The sequence below is a fragment of the Grampus griseus genome, assembly GCF_964374135.1.
Source record: "Grampus griseus genome assembly, chromosome: 19".
NCBI lineage: Eukaryota > Metazoa > Chordata > Mammalia > Artiodactyla > Delphinidae > Grampus > Grampus griseus.
Genome location: NC_139013.1, coordinates 28,270,951 through 28,291,321, shown reverse-complemented (window position 1 = coordinate 28,291,321; position 20,371 = coordinate 28,270,951). Strand labels below are relative to the sequence as shown.

At 37.4% G+C, this 20,371-nt stretch overlaps 1 protein-coding gene across 3 annotated transcripts in view; it reads right to left on the bottom strand.

Moving 5' to 3' along the window:
• The window catches only part of FTO (FTO alpha-ketoglutarate dependent dioxygenase), a 375,598-nt gene that overhangs the window by 274,750 nt on the left and 80,477 nt on the right, over nucleotides 1-20,371 (bottom strand). For 2 of the 3 annotated variants that reach the window (XM_082676524.1, XM_082676523.1), the window contains exon 2: nucleotides 3,213-3,290. In XM_082676524.1, coding sequence (XP_082532650.1) covers nucleotides 3,213-3,290 — 78 coding nt within the window. Of the gene's footprint in view, nucleotides 1-3,212; nucleotides 3,291-3,717; nucleotides 3,834-20,371 lie in introns of those variants that run through there. The other variant, XM_082676522.1, reaches the window with a different exon arrangement.

The window sequence follows — 20,371 nt, the reverse complement described above, 5'->3', positions numbered from 1 at the left end:
GGATTAATCTCCAAAATGTATAAACAGCTCATGCAGCTCAATATTAAAAAAACAAACAACCCGATCAAAAAATGGGCAGAAGACCTAAATAGACATTTCTCCAAAGGAGACATACAGATGGCCAAGACACACATGAAAAGATGCTCAACATCACTAATTATTAGAGAAATGCAAATCAAAACTACAGTGAGGTATCACCTCACACCAGTTAGAATGGGCGTCATCAGAAAATCTACAAACAGCAAATGCTAGAGAGGGCGTGGAGAAAAGGAAACCCTCTTGCACTGTTGGTGGGATTGTAAATTGATACAACCACTATGGAGAACAGTATGGAGGTTCCTTAAAAAACTAAAAGTAGACTTACCATATGACCCAGCAACCCCACTACTGGGCATATCCTGAGAAAGCCATAATTCAAAAAGACACATGCACCCCAACGTTCATTGCAGCACTATTTACAATGGCCAGGTCATGGAAGCAACCTAAATGCCCATTGACAGACGAGTGGATAAAGAAGATGTGGTACATATATACAATGGAATATTATTCAGCCGTAAAAAGGAATGGAATTGGGTCATTTGTAGAGACATGGATGGATCTAGAGACTGTCCTACAGAGTGAAATAAATCAGAAAGAGAAAAACAAATATCGTATATTAACGTATATATGTGGAACCTAGAAAAATGGTACAGATGAACCGGTTTGCAGGGCAGAAATAGAAACACAGCTGTAGAGAACAAACGTACGGACACCAAGCGGGGAAAGTGGCGGGGCGGTGGTGGTGGTGGGATGAATTGGAAGATTGGGATTGACATATACACATTAATATGCATAAAATGGGTAACTAATTAAGAACTTGTTGTATAAAAAAATAAATTAAATAAGGTTCAAAAATTTTTTAAAAAGTGAAGCCTTGATAGTTGTTCTGTTTGCCTTGGAGTCTCCTTTTGTGGCTCAGCATATGGCTGGCTCACAGCACCTGGGCTATCCTTGTTTAATTGTTCATGCACTACTTTCACCATACAAAAGCTAAAAAGGCTCAGAAGTTGCTTTATAATAATGTGCATTACCATGTACCAGGAAGCTCCTATCTATGAAAATATTAGCAAGGATTTAAGAACTGATTACATTTGGGATACTTTTAAGGATACTTTTTAAAATTATTTTTTTCCTGATTACAAAAGAATACATGTTCATTTAGATAATTTGGAAAACTAGAAAAGTTCAAAATAGAGAAGTCTACCAGTCTGGGAAATAACATTTCTGTATCAGTCCCGCAGATGGTTCTAGAGGCCACCTCCCTGGGGAGGAGCATTTGTGTGTAAAACAAAACTAAAATCACACCAGATATTATTATATCTGTCTTGCTTTTTAAATGAGCTAATGCATACATTAATTCATTCATCCATTCAAGCAAACTAATTAAATACCTACTAGGTGCCAGGCCCTATATACAGTACAGAGAATGAGGGAAAGGAGCATATAAAATCATTCCAATGACCTGAGATAACTAAGGTACACATGAAGTACTACAAGTGCACACAAGAGAGAGCAGAGACAACCTCTGGGCTATAGACGTGTCAGGGAAGCATCCTACAGGAGATGACACGTGAGCTGTTACTAATAACAGGTAACGCAGAAGTTCTCCAAGGAAGGAAGATGGAAAGGATGTAGCAGGAAGACCCAAAATATAATACTGCACAGCTAGTCTGAGCTACTGCCCAAACCCAGTGTGTGTACAAAGGTAAAAACATGGGGAAGACGAGGCTGGAAATGCAGGAGCCGGGCCACAGACCATTGTGGGATTTGAAGCAGAATGTTGACATGCTTGGATTTATGTTTTGGTTTAAAAAAAAAAAAGTTTACTACAGCTTTAAAGAGGGGCAAAACTAGAGCAATCCATAAAAGGGCTGTCCAGGTGAAAGGTAGCGAAGTTCTAATGACAGTGGAGATGACAGATGATGTCCTGGAACTGAGAATGCACGAGAGACCTGGGATTCTAGACGGGTAAGCTCGTTCTTTCCTCTCTTCTTTCCATGGTTACTGAGAATCAGCTATATGCACGACAAGCATATGCTAGGTGCTGGAGAAACCAAGCTGATGTGACCCAATTCTTATACCCCAAGAGCTAACATTCTAATAGGAAAGAAGAGATGAAAAGGTACTATTTTTACTGCTCAGCATGCCTTTCTTTCCTTCTTTGGAACAGGGCTCCAGTTTTCCTTTGGGAAAACCATCCACCTCTGACTCACACTCCATGCAATGCGAGTGGGAATGGTCATACTCCAACCCTACTCCAAGAGTGGGTGCAGAAACTAGGCCAGGCAAACAGGAGCATCTCACTCCCTTGAACACAATGACTGATTCAGGGATAGGCACATGCCTCTAACCAGGCCAACGAGATCATTACTGGGGGAATCAGACAGACCAGGAAAAAAGAAATCACCACCTTCTTCTAAGATCCTATGTGCTTAAGACCACATACCCCCCTGGGCTGTCAGAGTCCTCCTGTACTATCAGGGGAGAGCCTATCTAGCATGAAGCCACACAGAAAAAAGCCAAGCCGAGAAACAGAAAAACAGTGATCAGATGACATCTTTCGAGAAACTGGATTCGGCCATGTGCTCCTTGACATCCAAGTTAAGTAAGTCAATAAATTCCCTTTTTTGTCACAATGAATTTGTTTGTGATTTTGTCACTTGCAATTGAAAGAGTGCTGACTCATTCAGGGGGAGAGACACAGAATCGCACAACTGCAATACAATGTGATAGGTACAATCAAGTTATTTATAAGGTACAAGGAGCACAGCGGAGAGTGCAGTCAATTCTATTAGTAGGTAAGGTAAGTAAAGAAACTTTCACAAAGGAGGCGATGTTTAAGTGAAGTCTTGAAAAATTAGTCATCTGGCAACAGGATAAGGGGCAAAAGAATATTCTATGCAGAAGAAACAGAAGGAGCAGAAGCAAGGAGTGAGGAAGAACGCAGAATGCTTGGGGAAGAAAAGACACTCGACTATGCTAAAGCACTAAGTTCAGAGCAGAAAGCAGATTGTGCAGGAATTTATATATTCTGGGGGTAAGGAGACACTGGATGACCGACTCAGACCATTTCACCTCTCATTTAACCTCTCTAGACCACAGTGGCTTCATAGGTAAAATAAGGTAGAGCAGGAAAAAATCAGTGCAAATTGACAAATATTAAAAGACCTTACCTGCTGATAGAATTCATCATCTTTGGGGGTCAGATAAGGAAGCCAAGTGTCTTCAAGCTCTTCAAGAAGCCTCAGTTTCTGTTTAAAAATAATAATGATTACAGGTGACTGAATATAAACTGACCCAAAACATAAGACAATCCCTTATTTTTTCCCATAAGAGACTACCCTCCAAAATTTAGCCAACTTGAATGTACAAACTTTTCGAGAGAGAAATTAGTCAAAAGTCAATTATAAAATGTATTCATTTAATTACTTGCATTTAAATTATACATCATATAAAACATTAACTTAGACATAATCATTTTATTCACTCTCACATTTCAGGAAACAATTTGCTTCACTCTTGACATGTATCTTTAACATCAGGGTCTTTTTCTTCATCACTAGAGTCACCTTTTGAGTTATCCAATCAAACTCAAATTTAATCATCCAATCAGTTTTCCAGAACGAATTTTCCTGTCTGTATAATCTGCTTGAGACACAGCAGTTTTCGAATCCTTACCATCACTGAAACTCTCCAACCAAGCCACAAGTACCCATTTACATAACGTCAGGGTATTTGGAGAATTTATTCATCCTGTATACATTTATTTGAGATCATATCCACTTACACATTACTTTTTTTTTTTTTATGCGGTACTCGGGCCTCTCACTGTCGTGGCCTCTCCCGTTGCGGAGCACAGGTTCCGGACGCGCAGACTCAGCGGCCATGGCTCACGGGCCCAGGCGCTCCGCGGCATGTGGGATCTTCCCGGACCGGGGCACGAACCCGTGTCCCCTCCATCGGCAGGCGGACTCTCAACCACTGCGCCACCAGGGAAGCCCCACATTACTTTTTAAAAGTGATCTTTCATCCCTAGAATAATTACTAAATGTATCTTGAATATCTTTGCTTCTTTTCTTTTCCAATTTGATAAAGAAATCTTTTCAAGCACCCACAACTAGTGTTGTCTGAAGCCATTTCAAGCTACTTTGTCTTCCAAATAGTACCCGTGCTGTTCAAACAAGGTAACTAAGAAACGACCCCGCATTATAAAGTACTTTATAAGGAACCAAATACATACAAGATGACACCCTCCTTATGAGGGATTTTTTCAAAGAATATCTAACCTTATATTCAAGCATGTGTGATATGTGTGTGTGTGTACGTGGCATATAAATAGCATATATATATATATATATGTGTGTGTGTACACAGACACACATACACATAGAAATCACCTATATACTACAGAAATTTTCTGAAAGAAAAAAACAGAAAAGGCAGAAACAAATAAAACTGCAGTACAATGTGTTATTCAGGCTGTTGTCAGCCATTAAGGCACTTTTATAAGAATTAGAAAATGGTGTGTCTTACTCTGGGTTGATGTGCCCCTACTCCCTACAGCATGACTTGGAGAACACAAACTGGATTTTAGCCCCAACCTGTCCCAATGGGCACTGTCTTTATGCAGTGAACAACCTGCTCAACCAGACATGGTAGCCCTGAGAATCATCCTCTCCCATCTCTGGGCAGCCTTCTCACACCAACCCATCACAGAGTAGTCCAGAGCAAATACCCCTTCAGGCAGAACTCAAGTCCTTTCTGGATCTTTTTTATAATTATCCAAAGTGAATAAAGAAAAAAGGGAATAGAAAAATAGCAACCAGTTGACCTAAGAGAGGCAAAAGAGTAAACTTTACTCTTATGCAAAATTCTAGTCTGTTTATATAATTAAAGCTTTCTGCTTTGTCTAAAAGGTACTTTCTCATCTGTAATGATAAGACTGGCTTACCAGTTAAACTATGAAGAATCTTCCTTTACAAAGGACCCATAATACTAACACAAACCATTGGTTTATATAAATCATTGGTTAAGAGGTTTATCTGTTTTCCACATTAGTCATTATTTGGGACACAGAAAGAACTAATGATGTTTTCATGCCTATACTTGCACATTTATGCAGTCCATCACAAACTTAATCAAAACCTATACCTCAATTTTCACTTCAGGCTCAGGAAAGCCTGCATTTTCCTATGAATCTTTTACCAGTCCTTTCTATAGACAGAACACTTACATGCCCCCCAAAAAGTTTTAATGTTTAAAAAGATGTTAAAGGCTTGAACAATTAAAATGCACATGATATCTCAGACTTTGAGATGGCTCCACCTTACAAATACCACCTTAAAATCTCTTCAGGAGAGTCCATAAAGCTAATCTGCATATAATAGGGAACACAAAGGTACAGATTTCTATTAGGAATTACATATTCCACCTTGACCAGATTAAACAGCAAGAGACCTGTCCCAAAGATGAACAAGCACCACTGGAGGCTGAAATTCCACTTATAATAAATACTTCAGTAAAATTATTATAAAAACAACCACTTCTCAGCTCAGTTGAGGTCCAGTGCATCAGACAGACAGAAAACATCATAACCTGTAAGGCTGTATCAAGAGGATAAAATTCCTTTTTATATATATAGTAGTCTGTATCTGTTAATCTCAAATTCCAAATTTATCCCTCCTCCTCCCTTTCCCCTTTGGTAACCATAAGTTTGTTTTCTATGACTGTGAGTCTATTTCTACTTGCAAATAAGTTCATTTATATCATTTTTTTAAGATTCCACATCTAAGTGATATCATATGATGTTTGTCTTTCTCTGTCTGACTTCACTTAGTATGACAATTACTAGGTCCATCTGTGTTGCTGCAAATGGCATTATTTCATTCTTTTCTTATAGCTAAGTAATAATCCATTGTGTGTGTGTATATATATATTTATATATTATATATACACACATACATATATATACACCACATTTTCTTTATCCATTCATCTGTTGATGGACACTTAAGTTGTTTCCATGTCTTATTATTGTAAATAGTGCTGCTATGAACACTGGGGTGCAGGTATCCGAAAGGATAAAATTCTACAGGAATGTTCCTACCATAGAGCAAGCAGAATATAAGTGGTCTTTTTCCACTGGGAATTTTAATTTTAATACTGTGAGCATTGTTATATCTCTATGACGGGAGAGAACGGGGTCAGGAAATCACTCAACTTAAGGCCATACAGATGAAACCTGCTCTGTACATCAACATTCACAACCTGTAATTCTACTGATTAACTAATGAGATCAATTATAAATAGCACTATTTATCAACTTAAAAAGAACCTTTGGTCATATTTGCCTTGGTGAAGTCAATCAGGAATGATTATTAGATTAAACTGGTAGTTCATGAACATCACACATTTCTTAAAAATTAAGATTGCTTTATAAAAAGGCATAGTCACTTTGAGCATAACTATAGAGAAACAAGTCCTCTCATACTCATGAGTGCACAAGGGTACAATTCCGATGCAGGGCAACTGACAACTCCTATCGAAATTCAAATGCATTCCCTTTGATCCCAAAATCCTACTTGTAAGGATTTTAATTTCTTACTTGTACCATGTTCTGAAGAATGTATGTACAAGTTTACTCACTGGACCACTATTTGTAGACCAGAAGCTTGGAAACATATTAAAAACCACTTAGTTGCATACTTAAAAGGTTGAATTTTATGGTGTGTGAATTATATCCCAACTAAAAAAAAAAGATTAGAAACAGTGCCAGTGTCCATCCACAGAGGATGGTTAAATAAATGCTGGTACATCCACACAATGAAATACAAAGCAACAGTAAACAAGACCGAGGAGGCTCCCTTTAGTGAAACAAAGAGCTCTCCAGGACACATGGGGAAGTGAAAGGCAAGGGAAAGAATATCTGCTTGTATTTGCATAAAGAAACATAAAGGACATGTGACAAACTACTCAAGTGGTTCTCTCTCAGGGGCAGAGGTAGGAAACAACTAGAAGGGGCCAGGGATGGAGTAAGGCTATACAAAGTATTTCCTTTTGTATTGTTTTGATTTTTGAACTCTGTAAACATATTGCCTATTCAACATATTACCAATTATCAACTCAAGTGTATTACCTATTAATTCTTCACGTGGAATTCAGTACAAAGATGAAGATGACATGACATGATTTTTGGCTTTATATTAGACAGTGCATACTTTTGTGATGTATGCTAAAGTATTTCAGGGGTAGACTTGTAGACTAGCACAGTAAAGAGTGAAGAGGGGGAAGAGAAACAGCTCTGACAATTTCTTTGTGTCAAATGTCAAGCCGTCAGTAAACACACACGACATTCAAATGCACTCTGGAGTGGAGGCAGAAGGCACTCGTGTTTGACTGTCAGATCTGGCTAACTGCTGCTCCTCCGCCTGAGATGCAGATAAATCCACACAGCTGGGCCTTACAGCACACTGCTCTGCTCACAGCTTCTTTGCTGTCACCCTGGTGTCAAATACATCAAGCTGTTCACACATGCCACACAGAAAGCCAGAGGGAGTGCAAAGCCTCAGCTCTCCCACCTGCAGGAGGAGCTCTGAAGACCCCTCCATGAGGGCTACAACCACCTCCGTAGCTCCTGCAAGGAACGGGTACACAGACACAAGGCCTTAAGTAAAACACATGGCAACTCAAAACCATAAAGGTTGGATGTCAGAAACTTTAACCCTAATAAGCTTCTGACTCACTGTGAAAAGTTAAGCTGTATCTGAGCTTCCATATCTTGTCAAATAGGCATATAGCTTGCGAATCTTACAGGTATTACTTAAAAAGATTAACTGGATCATGACTCCTAATGTGAAGATGTATCTTTCACAGATGAAGTGTATTTTCCATCCCACTGCTGTCTCTTCAGCCTCGTCAGATTATGCTAACAGCCCCTATTCTTTATCCATTTTTCATTTTCCACATAATTTTTAAACTATGAATCATATTTTGTCAGGTTCATTAAAAAATTAATTTTGTCTGAGTCTTCAAAATATAATCACAAATAAAGGCTTATGAATGTTCAATATAAAAATAAGCACCTGATCTTCTGAGGGTTTCAAATAATAAGTAGGAAAACTGACCTAGTCCTTGGGAAGAGCATAAGTAAGGGAAATCTCCCCAAGGAAGACACATCAAAACTAATACCAGAAAGATGAGTGAGAAGTAGTTAAGCCAAAAGAAGTATAAATAAATATTTCATATACCCATATTCTATATTTGCTTTTAAAAAGAAACAAAAGTATCTCAACAAAGAGCATTTGCTTTCCTTTACTCACTGAAAATACAGCACGGTAAAAATAAACAATTTGGAGGGAAGAGTAGAATTTGTATCCCGACTCTATCACTTCCTAGATGTGATACCACACCTGAATCAACCTCTCCAAACCTCACTTTACTCATCTGTAAAACCCTGTTTCACAGGGTGTTGTGAAGATGAAATAAAATTAATCATATATATTAGTGCATTTTATAAACTATAAACTATGCAGATATTAAGAAAATGGCATTCAAATGGAGGAAGGGGTCTATAACAAAGCATGAGCATTTAAGAAGCCTAACTGTTAGTTCTAACACCAGTACTACCAGCGTAAATATATGATTTGGGACTGGTGTATCTCCCTGTGACGTATAAATGAAGTAGTACATGTAGAGATCTAAGACCATTGCCAAGTACATAAAAAAACCCTCAATACGCTTTGGCAACCACTTGCTACTGTTATTTACCCATGTCTGAAAAGGACAGTTTTATTTATTAGTTGTGAATTATTTATAAGCAATCCTATGTGTAACCCATCAAATTATACTTTATGCCATGTACATAAGAAATTCAGACATTAATTTCCCTGGGTGAACTACAGCAGAACTGTATAAAAACTCTCCATAAAACTTTATATATATAAAATGCCTCGATTAACTACACTGGTGATAAAAATAAAAATTATTGTGAAAGTTTAGAACAGATGAAGAAACAAAGGCCCATCCAGAGATACAAAGTGGCTGGCAAAAATTACACTACTAGTCACAACTCATAATCTCATTCCCTAAGTATAAAGGTAATTTCCACTACACTCCACCACACAACCCTGAAACAAGAGAAATCTGATCTTTCAAGAAGTGTTCAATCTTTCACTTTAAAAAAAACACATATAAATGTAAACATTTTAAGTAATTTTAATTAAAATCAATTCTATTTTTTAAACTTAAAACCAATGCTTATAACCACTACTTCTGGACTCTCAAGTCCTGGCTGCTTTGGTAGCTCTACAATGTTTTCAAGAATTTTTTTTTTTAGCATTTCTTGTTCAGTTCTTAATAATGGGAGCCTATGCTGTAGTAGACCAAAAATCCAGTTAGAGTGAAAAAAAACTCATAATCCACAAATCAGGAAGAATTCTCAGGAGGATTTTGCCTCAATAGTGGTATAAAATTAGCCCTGGACTACTGCTCTATTCCTTTATAAACAGCTTAAAAGTAAGACTGAAAAGATCAAACTAATCAAAAACTACAAGGCATGGAAAGGAAGACAAGACTATAAGGCAAGGTAATATGAGTGATAATGAAGAGAAAAATCAGTCAATTGGAACCGACCCCAAAATGGCACAGATGACAGAATTAGGAGACAAGTACATTAAAAATAGTGACATAACTGTAGTTCATAAGTACAAGAAGTTGGGAAAAGACTGAACATGGTTAATAGAGAAAAAGAAATTAAACTTCCAGACAGGAAAACCACAATGTCTGAGATGAAATATAAATATATTGGATAGGATTCAAAACAGGTTAGATATTACAAAAGAAAAGAATAGTGAAAACAAGACATAGCAGTGGAAATTATCCAAATGGAAACACAGGCAAAAAATAATTATTAGAGTATCAGTGAGCTGTGGGATGACTTTAAGCAGTTTAATACATATGATTACAGTCATCAAAGAAGAGGAGAAAGAATGGGAGAAAGAAAAATACTGCCCAAGAATTTTCCATATTTGATGAAAACTATAAATCCACAGATTCAAGTTGTTCAAAGAACTACACACACACACACACACACACACACACACACACAATGAGGAAATAACGCTAAGGCACAATATAATCAAATTACTTAAAATCAGTGAAAAAGAGAAAATCTTTAAAGCAGTCAGAGAAAAAGAAATAGTAAGTACACAGGAACAGATCATAACATGAAATATCTCATGGAAAGCATGTTACCCAAAGATAGTGAAGAAACATTTTCAAATAACTGAGAGAAAAAAAAAATTTGTCAAACTAGGTTTCTATCCCAAGCCAAAACATCTTCCAAAAACAAAGGCAAAATAAATACTTTTTCAGATATATAAAAGTAGAAATTCAACACCAGCAGTGCTTCATGGTAAGAAATGATAAAGGAAGACCATCAGATAGGAAGAAAATGATACTAGATAAATCTGAGTCTTCACAGGAGAATAAAAAGCATCACACATAATAACTACATTTGAAATAGAAAAGACTTTATTCCTTACTATATAATCTTTATAAAAGACAACTATTTAAAGCAAAAATAATAGTACACTGCTGGGTTTATAATATATGTAGAAGTGAAACATGTAATAACAATAACACAACAGTTAAAACAGAGCGGAAGTATATTGTAAGATTCTTAAACTACATGTGAAGTGCAATAGTACTACTTCAAGGAAGAATCTATTAAGATAAAGATGGATACTAGAAATCCTAAAACAACCATAATATAATAACAAAGAGTTATAGGAGACTAGCCAACAAGGGAGATAAAACAGAATCATGAAAAATCAAACCAAAAAAACAGAAATAGAGAATAAAAGAGAACAAAGGGCAAAAAGTAAACTGGTAGAATTAAATCCAACCATATAAACAATCACATTTAATGTAAACAGTCTAAACAATTCAGTTAAAAAGAAGAGACTGTCAGATTAAATTCTAAATATCAATATCCAACTATATCCTGCCTATAAGATATTGACCTCAAGAATAAAGAAACAAATAAATTAAAAGTAATAGGATGGACACAACAACGTGAATGTACTTAATGCCACAAAACTGTACACTTTAAAAAGTCTTATGCATATTTTATCACAATAAAAAATATTTTAAAAAGTAAAAGGATGAAAAAAAAATATTTACCACAGTAATACTAATCAAAAGAAAGTTGAAGTAGCTATACTGACACTAGACAAAATAGACTTCAGAGCAAAAAATATTATTAGAGGCAAAAAGAGTCATTTCACAATCATAAAGGAATCAATTCATCAAGAGAACATACCAGTCTTAAATATCTATGCAACTAATAACAGATCTATCAAATACATTAAGCAAAAATTGATAGACTAGCAAACAGAAATATGCTTGACCGTTGAACAACACAGGGGTTAATCCACATATAACCTAGAGTCGGCCTTCTGTATCCGCGGTTCCTCCGCTTCCAGATTTAACCAACCAAGAATCATGTAGTACTATAGTATTTGCTGTTGAAAACTATCCACGTTATAAGTGGACCCACACAGTTCAAACCCATGTTGTTCAAGGGCCAACAGTAGATGATTCCACAATTACAGTCAATATCACCCCTCTCTCAATATGCTAGAACAAGTACTCGGAACACTTAGTAAGAATACAGAACAACACCATAAACTAACTTGACCTAACTGACATTTATATAACAGTTAACCAAACAGCAAAATACACATTTGTTTCAAATACACGTAGAACATTTGCCAAGATAGACCATATCTTGATATCACTATATTTAAAAGGATTCAAATCATTAAAAAAAACATGTTGCCTGGGGGAGAATGATGTCAGGAACATGGCCGAGTAAGACGTCACTTGATTGTATGCCCCCCCTCAACAAAAACAATGTAGCATCCAACCACAGACAAAAGTCCCTTCTGTGGGAGCTGTGTGATCCAGCACCACACTCCAGGGACCCAGGAGAAGTCTTGTCAACCTGTGAGTCAGGAAATAGGCATACAGACCTCAATCCCAGCTGTGGCCCCTGAAATGGCCCAGGAATGGGCCCCAGCTCCTCTCAGCCAAGGTCCAGGAGGCCCTGGAGAACACCGACTTAGACAATCACCCACAGAAAAGAAAGCCTTTGTGGAAGTCGAGGAGTTCAGTGGAGAAGTTCCAGCACAGTGTTTGAGCACAAATATCCAAGAGTGGACACACTGGAGAGAGTAAGAGGAATGGTTTGACGTACCAACATCACCCCTCCCACAAGGGAGCACAGCTCAGTGCTAAGAGAATCCGTCTTGGCCTGAGATTTCTCCCACAGTAAAAAGTGAAACCGTGTGAGTGGGTAGCCAGCTCCTCCAGCTGTGTGGGATGCTACCAAAGAGGCACATTTCTCTCTCACTTAATCATGAGCTGCATGACTGGGGTCGGGGGGAGGAGGGGGAGCGTGAGAGGCTGAGAGAACAGTAGCCAGGGATTGGAATGAATGTATTAAAGGGACATATATCCTATTAACCACATCATGGACTCCATCAAGGGGCCCACTCACAAGACACTAGGGTTGTCCCATCTGCTGATCCCCCAACTGGACCATGGGCACTGCCAGTTCTCCGTAAGCTTCACTCACAAACACTCCCATTCTCCCATTCTGTGGCAGGTATGCACACTCCTGATGGTGGTGAGAGCAAGCTTTTTCATGCTCTCTAGTGAGCATGCTCAGAAAGCCATTCTGAATCTGTGGAACAGAGAGAGACCACAAATCTGAGCATTCAGCACTGCCTTTGGAAAAGCAAAAGGGAGGCTGTCAGTACTCAGCCTGGTGCTTTGCAGGACTAAGAGAAGGTATACAAGCTTAAGAATTCTCCCACAAGAGGGAGCAAGAAATGTGGGACAGGGGTATCCAAGAAGGTTTGAGAGAGCCTCAGAATACCTATCATGGCAAACAGTAGGAATTTCCCTCTGGAAGTCACTCAGTTAAGACTAGAGGAAGTGAGTGCTACTTCAAATGCAAAGACAGAAAATGTAAGACTTCAAGGAATATGAAAAATCAAGGAAACAGGACACCATCAAAGGATAGCAATAGGGCTTCCCTGGTGGTGCAGTGGTTGAGAGTCCGCCTGCCGATGCAGGGGACACGGGTTCGTGCCCCAGTCCGGGAAGATCCCACATGCTGCGGAGCGGCTGGGCCCGTGAGCCATGGCCGCTGAGCCTGCACGTCCGGAGCCTGTGCTCCGCAACGGGAGAGGCCACAACAGTGAGAGGCCCGCGTACTGCAAAAAAAAAAAAAAAAAAAAGGATAGCAATAATTTTCCAGTAACTGACTCCAAAGACATGGAGGTCTATGATTTGCCCAATAAAGAATTCAAAACAGTTGATTTAAGGAAGCTCAATAAGCTACAAGAACATACAGAAAGACAATTCAAAGAATTTAGGAAGAAAATTCACAAACAAAATGAGAAGTTAAACAAAGAGACAGGAATGATAAGAAACCAAACAAATTATGGAGCTGAAAAATACAGCTGAATGTATGAAATTATGAATGAAATAAAAAGTGCAACAGAGAGTATCAACAGCAGAATGGATTAAACAGAAGAAAGAATCTGTGAAGAGAAAACAGGACTTTTGAAATTATCGGGTCAGAGGAAAGCAAAGAAAAAAATGAAAAAGAGTGAAGAAGGCCTACGTGAACTATAAGATACCATCAAGAGAAGCAGTCTGTGAACCTCTGGAGTCCAAGAAGGGAAAGAGAGGGAGAAGGGGGCAGAAAGCGTATTTAAAGAAATAATAGCTGAGAACTTCCCAAATATAGAGAAGGATCTGGCCATCCAAATTCATGACACTCATAGGTCCCCAAACAAATTCAACCCCAAAAGATCTAACCCAAAATACAATGCAATAAAACTGTCAAAACTCAAAGACAAAAAAGAGAATCTCAAAAGCAACAAGAGAAGCCTATTACCTACAAGGGAACCCCCATAACGCTGTTGGATTTTCAACAGAAACTTTACAGACCAGGAGACAGTGGGATGATATATTCAAGGTGCTGAAAGAAAAAAACTACCAACCAAGAATTTATTTGGCAAAGTTGTCCTTTGAAAATGAAGAAAAAATAAAGACTTTCCCAAACAGACAAATGCTGAGGGAATTCATCTTTATGAGGTCTGCCTTACAAGAAATGCTGAAAGGAATTCTGTAAGCTGAAATGAAAGGACACTAAATTAATAACACAAAAATATACGGAAATATACAATACAATGATAACATACATAGTAAAAATCAAAACTCTGATACTGTAACATGGTGATGTGCTAACCACTTATCTCTAATATAAAGACTGAAATAGTTTAGTAAACATATTTTTTAAACTATACCTACAATAATTTACTAATGAATACACAATACAAAGAGAGGCAAATTTTGACATCAGAAAAATAAAAGGGAGGAATAAAAGGGTAGTCTTTATATGCAACTATCAGCATAAGATAGATTGTTACATCTATAAGATGTTTTATGTAAACCTCATATTAACCATAAAGCCAAACCCTACAGTTGATACACAAGCATGAAGAGAAAGGAATCAAAGCATACCACTAGAGAAAATCATCAATTCACAAAGGAAGACAGCAAGAGAGGAAGAAAAGAACAAGGGCACTACAAAATAGCCAGAAAACAATTTAAAAGATGGCATTGGTAAGTCCCTTCCTATTAATAATCATTCTCAATGTAAATGGAGGGGCTTCCCTGGTGGCGCAGTGGTTAAGAATCCACCTGCCAATGCAGGAGACACAGGTTCGAGCCCTGGTCCGGGAAGATCCCACATGCTGCGGAGCAACTAAGCCCATGCGCTACAACTACTGAGCCTGCACTCTAGAGCCTTTGAGCCACAGCTACTGAAGCCTGCGCACCTAGAGCCCGCGCTCCACAACAAGAGAAGCCACCACAGTGAGAAGCCCACGCACCGCAACAAAGAGTAGCCCCCGCTTGCCGCAACTAGAGAAAGCCCGCGCACAGCAACGAAGACCCAACACGGCCATAAATAAATAAATAAATTTTAAAAAATAAATAAATAAATGTAAATGGATCAAATTCTCCAAACAGAAGACACAGAGTAGCCAAATGGATTAAAAAAAATACAATACACAACTCTTTGCTGCCTACAAAAGACTCACTTAAGATTTAAGAACACAAAAAGAGAGCTATACTTAGGGTATAGGGTAGCTATACTTAGATGAAATAGACTTTAACTCAAAAGCAGCAATAAAAGATAAAGAAGGTCATTATACCATGATAGATGGGTAAATTCATCAAGCTGATATAACAATCATAAATATATATATACCCAACATTGGAACACCTAAATATATTAAACAAATACAGTCGTCCCTCAGTATCCATGGGAGATTGGTTCTAGTACTCATCTCAGAAACCGAAATCCAAGTATGCCCAGTCCCACAGTTGGCTCTCTGTACTCATGGGTTCCACATCCAGAGATTCAACCAACCACAAATTACAAATTTAGTACACAATCCATGCTTGGTTGAATCTGTGAATGCAGAACCCATGGATATGGAGGGCTGATTGTATATTTACTGAAAAAAATCTGCATAAAAGTAGACCTGTGCAGTTCAAATCCATGTGGTTCAAGGGTCAACTGTACTAACAGATCTGAAGAGAAAAACAGACAACAATTCAATAATAGTGGGGACTTCAGTACTGCACTTTCAACAACAGGTTATCCAGACTGAAAATCAGTAAGAAAACGTTGGACATGAACTATACTTTAAGTATACTTTAATACTTAACATACATATACAGAGCATTCCATCCAGAATACATTCTTCTCAAGTGCACAAAGAACATTCTCCAGGACAGATGTATGGTAGGCCATAAAACAAGTCTTAGCTAATTTAAGAGGACTAAAATCATACCAAGTATCTTTTCTAACTACAATGGTATGAAACTGGAAAGCAGGAACAGAAGGAAAGTTGGAAAATACACCAACATGTGCAAATTAAAAAACAGACTCCTGAACAACCAATAGATCAAAGAAGCTATAAAAAGAGAATTTTAAAACTATCTTGAAACAAACAAAAATGGAAACTCAACATACCAAAACTTATGAGATGCAGGAGAAGCACTTATGAGAAGGAAGTTTATAGTGATAAATGCATACATTAAGAAAACAAAAAGCTCTCCAATAAACAACTTAACTTTACCCCTAAAGGAACTAGAAAAAGAATGAACTAAGCTCAAGTTAGCAGAAAGAAGGAAATAACCAAGATCAGAGCAGAAATAAATGAGAGACAAGAAAAGAAAAAGAAACAAAAAGAATCAATAAAACCACATGGTTTTTTTAAAATATATGCTAAATTGACAAACTTTTAGCTTACTAAGGAAAAAAGAGAGAAGATGTAAATAAAATTATAAATGAAAAAAGAGAAATTACAAATAATAACACAGAAATACAAAGGATCGTAGAACTACTAAGATTAATTATATGCCAACAAACTGAATAACACAGAAGTGGATAAATTCCTAGAAACATTCATCTACCAAGATTGAACCATGAAGATTGAACCATGAAGAAATAGAAAATCTGAACAGACCAATAACAACAAGTAAGGAGACTGAATGAGTAAACAAAAACCTCCCAACAAATATGATTTCACTGGTGAATCAAACATTTAAAGAAGAATTAATGCTCTTCAACTCTTGCAAAAATTAAAGAAAAAGGAATACTCCCAAACTCATTATTAGCAAACAGCACATTAAAAAGATCATACACTATGACCTAATAGGATTTACCCCTCAGATGCAAGGATGGTTCAGCATATGCAAATCAATAAATGTAATACACCACATTAATAGAATAAAAGATAAAAATTATATGATGATTTCAATAGATGCTGAAAAAGCATTTGACAAAATACAACATCCCTGCATTATAAAAACTCTTCAAAAAATTGGGTATAGAAGGAATGTACCTCAACAGAATAAAAGCCATATAGGACAACCCCACAGCTACATCATACTAAAGGTTCAGAGCTTTTCTTCTAAGATCATGACAAGGGTACCCACTCTCGCCACGCCTATTCACAGCATGATACTAGAAGCCATAGCCAAAGCAATTAGGCAAGAGAAAGAAATAACAGACATCCAAATCGAAAAGGAAGAAGTAAAGCTGTCTCTGCAGATGATATGATCTTATGTACAGAAGATCCTCAACACTCCACCAGAAACTGTTAGAATAAACAAATTCTGTAGGGTTGCAGGATAAAAAATCAATGCACAGAAATCTATAGTGCTTCTTTACACTAACAATGAAGTATCTGGAAAATAGGAATAAATGTAACCAAGAGAATCCAAAAATAGTCCATCCTATTTATGGTCAATTGCTTTTTGACAAAGATTCAAAGTTAATTCAATGGAAAAAGAAAATCTTTTCAACAAATAGTACTTGAAGAATTAGAGATCCATATTTAAAAAACAAAAGAACTTTAATCCACAACTTGTACTATATATAAAAATTAACTCTAAATGAATAAATATATAAATATAAAACCCAATCCAAAATATAAATATAAAACCTAAACTATAACACTAGTAGAAAAACATATGACAAATTCTTTGAGTCTTTAGGGTAATCAAAGGCAAAGTTTTCTTAGATATGAAACCAAAAGCACAATCCACAAAAGAAAAATAAACTAAACATCAAATTCACCAACTTCTACTTTCAAAACTCTCAAAGCTAGAACTCTAATACACTGCTCTCATGAAAATAAAATGTTCCAACCACTTTGGAAGACAATCTGCCAATTTCTTAAAAAGCTAAGGTATATACCTGCAACGTGACAGCACATGTCCATACAAAAACGGGTACAAAAATGTTCACAGCAGCTTTACTTGTAACTGCCAACCCACTGGGATTAACCCAAATGTCCATTAACAAGTGAAGAGACAAAAAAATTGTAGTATACTGAAAAACAGAAAAAGAAATTGTGCTATATCAATACAAAAATTCACTACTCAGTGATAAAAAGGAATAAACTATTGATACATACAACATGGATAAATCTCAAAACCCTAGGCTGAGTGAAGGAAGCCATGCCAAATCAAAGAGTACATACTTCATGATTCCATTCATGCAAAACTCTAGAAAATGCAAATTAATCGACAGTGACAGAAAGCAGATCAGTGGTTGCCTGGGGCCAGGGATGAAAGGAAGAGGGAAGGATTACCAAGAGGCACAAAGAAACTATAGGGTGTAATGAATATGTGCAGCATTTTGATTCCGGTGGTGGTTTAAAAAGTATATACACGTGTGAACACTTATCAAGAAAACGTTTTTACAAAAGAGAAGGGGGAAAGTGAGGATAATATGGCATATGCAAAATTGGACCTGTTGTCATCTGGGGCGTAAACTTTGGATTATCGTTCAGTTTCCTTCATTGCTTTAGTCAGACTTTCTACTACTTGAGGCAATTTAAGTAATGTATATTTTTCTAAATATCTATTTCACATAACTTAGTTCTCAAATGTATCATATTTTCATATTATTCTTAGTGATACCAGTAATGTGTCTTCTTTAGAGTCTCTGATATCAGATCACATGGTTTACTTCCTCCTTTCTCACATTCTCATTAATAATTGTTATCTACAGTTCTGATTTTGTACTTACTTTAAAACAGAAAAGTAGTATTTTAAACCAATAATTAAGTGAATTTGCCAATACGTTTTATCAATTTCTATGCTCACCCTTTTTTCTTGTATTAAAAACCTTCCCTCTACGTTCACTTTTCTTCTTGTTAAATTGCAACATATAACAGTTTTCCTAGTGAGAGTCAGAGTGTAACTCTCCTAGTCTTTTTTTTTTTTTTTTTGCGGTACGCGGGCCTCTCACTGCTGGGGCCCCTCCCGTTGCGGAGCACAGGCTCCGGACGCGCAGGCTCAGCGGCCATGGCTCACGGGCCCAGCCGCTCCGCGGCACGTGGGATCCTCCCGGACCGGGGCACGAACCCACGTCCCCTGCATCGGCAGGCGGACCCTCAACCACTGCGCCACCAGGGAAGCCCATCTTAGTCTTTTTTATGGCCGAAAATATCTGTACTTTTTCCTCATGCTTGAATCAAAGGCTACTTGGATTTTAAAAATTGAAATTAACTATAATCTTCCCTTAGCACTTGGAACACTTTATTCCCCTGTCTTCTAGCATCTACTGTTACTAACAAGAACCTTCTTTTTGTATATAAACTGCATTTTTGGAGTGTGAATCTCTTAGGGATTTTTTTTTTCTTTATATCCCTCACATTCCAGTTTCAACGTGATGGTATTGCTCAGAGTATCAGACTCATGTCTTTCTTTAAATAAGGAAAATTCTCAACTCTTGCTTCTTCAGATTTTGTTTCTCCATCATAATCTTCATTCTACTTTTCTGGAACTACTATTAGACATTTGGTGGAATCTCTCAATCTATCTTCCAAGTCTCCCAACTGCTCTCTCTTTTTTTTCAGTCTTTTGTCTCTTTATGCTACATTGTGGGTGAATTCCTCAGTAGTCTCCCCCAATTCATCAATTCTCTTTCCAGTTGTATCAGGGCTAAAGTTCATCCCATCTACTGAGTTTATTATTTCTATGACTATACTTTTCATTTCCAAAATTTGTACCTGGCTGTTTTCCATGTAAAGCCGTTGTTGTTCCATTTCTGCATTTGGGGGCATTTTTAAATCTCATTTTTATCAATGTGATGCCTTTTCTTATCCCTTTGAATTTCTTAAACACAATTATTTCAGTCTTTGACTGACTTTTCTATAAAATTAATCTCATCTGGAATGAATTTTTATTCACATTGTTGATTCTCTTTGCACTTGTTTTCCTTAATTATTTCAGTATTTTGTTTTGAAGGTTAAGTCTGAGTGGACAGTTTTTTTGTCTTTGCTTCCCCCCCACCTCCACATGTGCTCCCCTTTCCCTCCACAGTGGTTCAGCAGTTTCCTCCGCTAGGACCCTATACCACCAGTCCAGGACCAAGCCTCACAAATGGTGATCTGGAGCACTACATTCTCTCCCCCCATCACTCCACAATCAATCAGTCTGATTCAATTTCTACTCTTGAAGGTTTACCTATCTTCTGTCCCTCAAAACCCCTAGCTCCATATAAGCTATGTTCCTGACACCGTGGTCTTTTTTCAGTCTCCTTTTACGAGGAGTACAACTCCACCTCCACCCCTAGCTTCACACAGTAAGCGTAGTTCTGGTCCCATCTCAAGTGGTAAAGCTTAGTCCCTATGACCCACAGGACCTAAATTCACGTTTTGTTTCCACA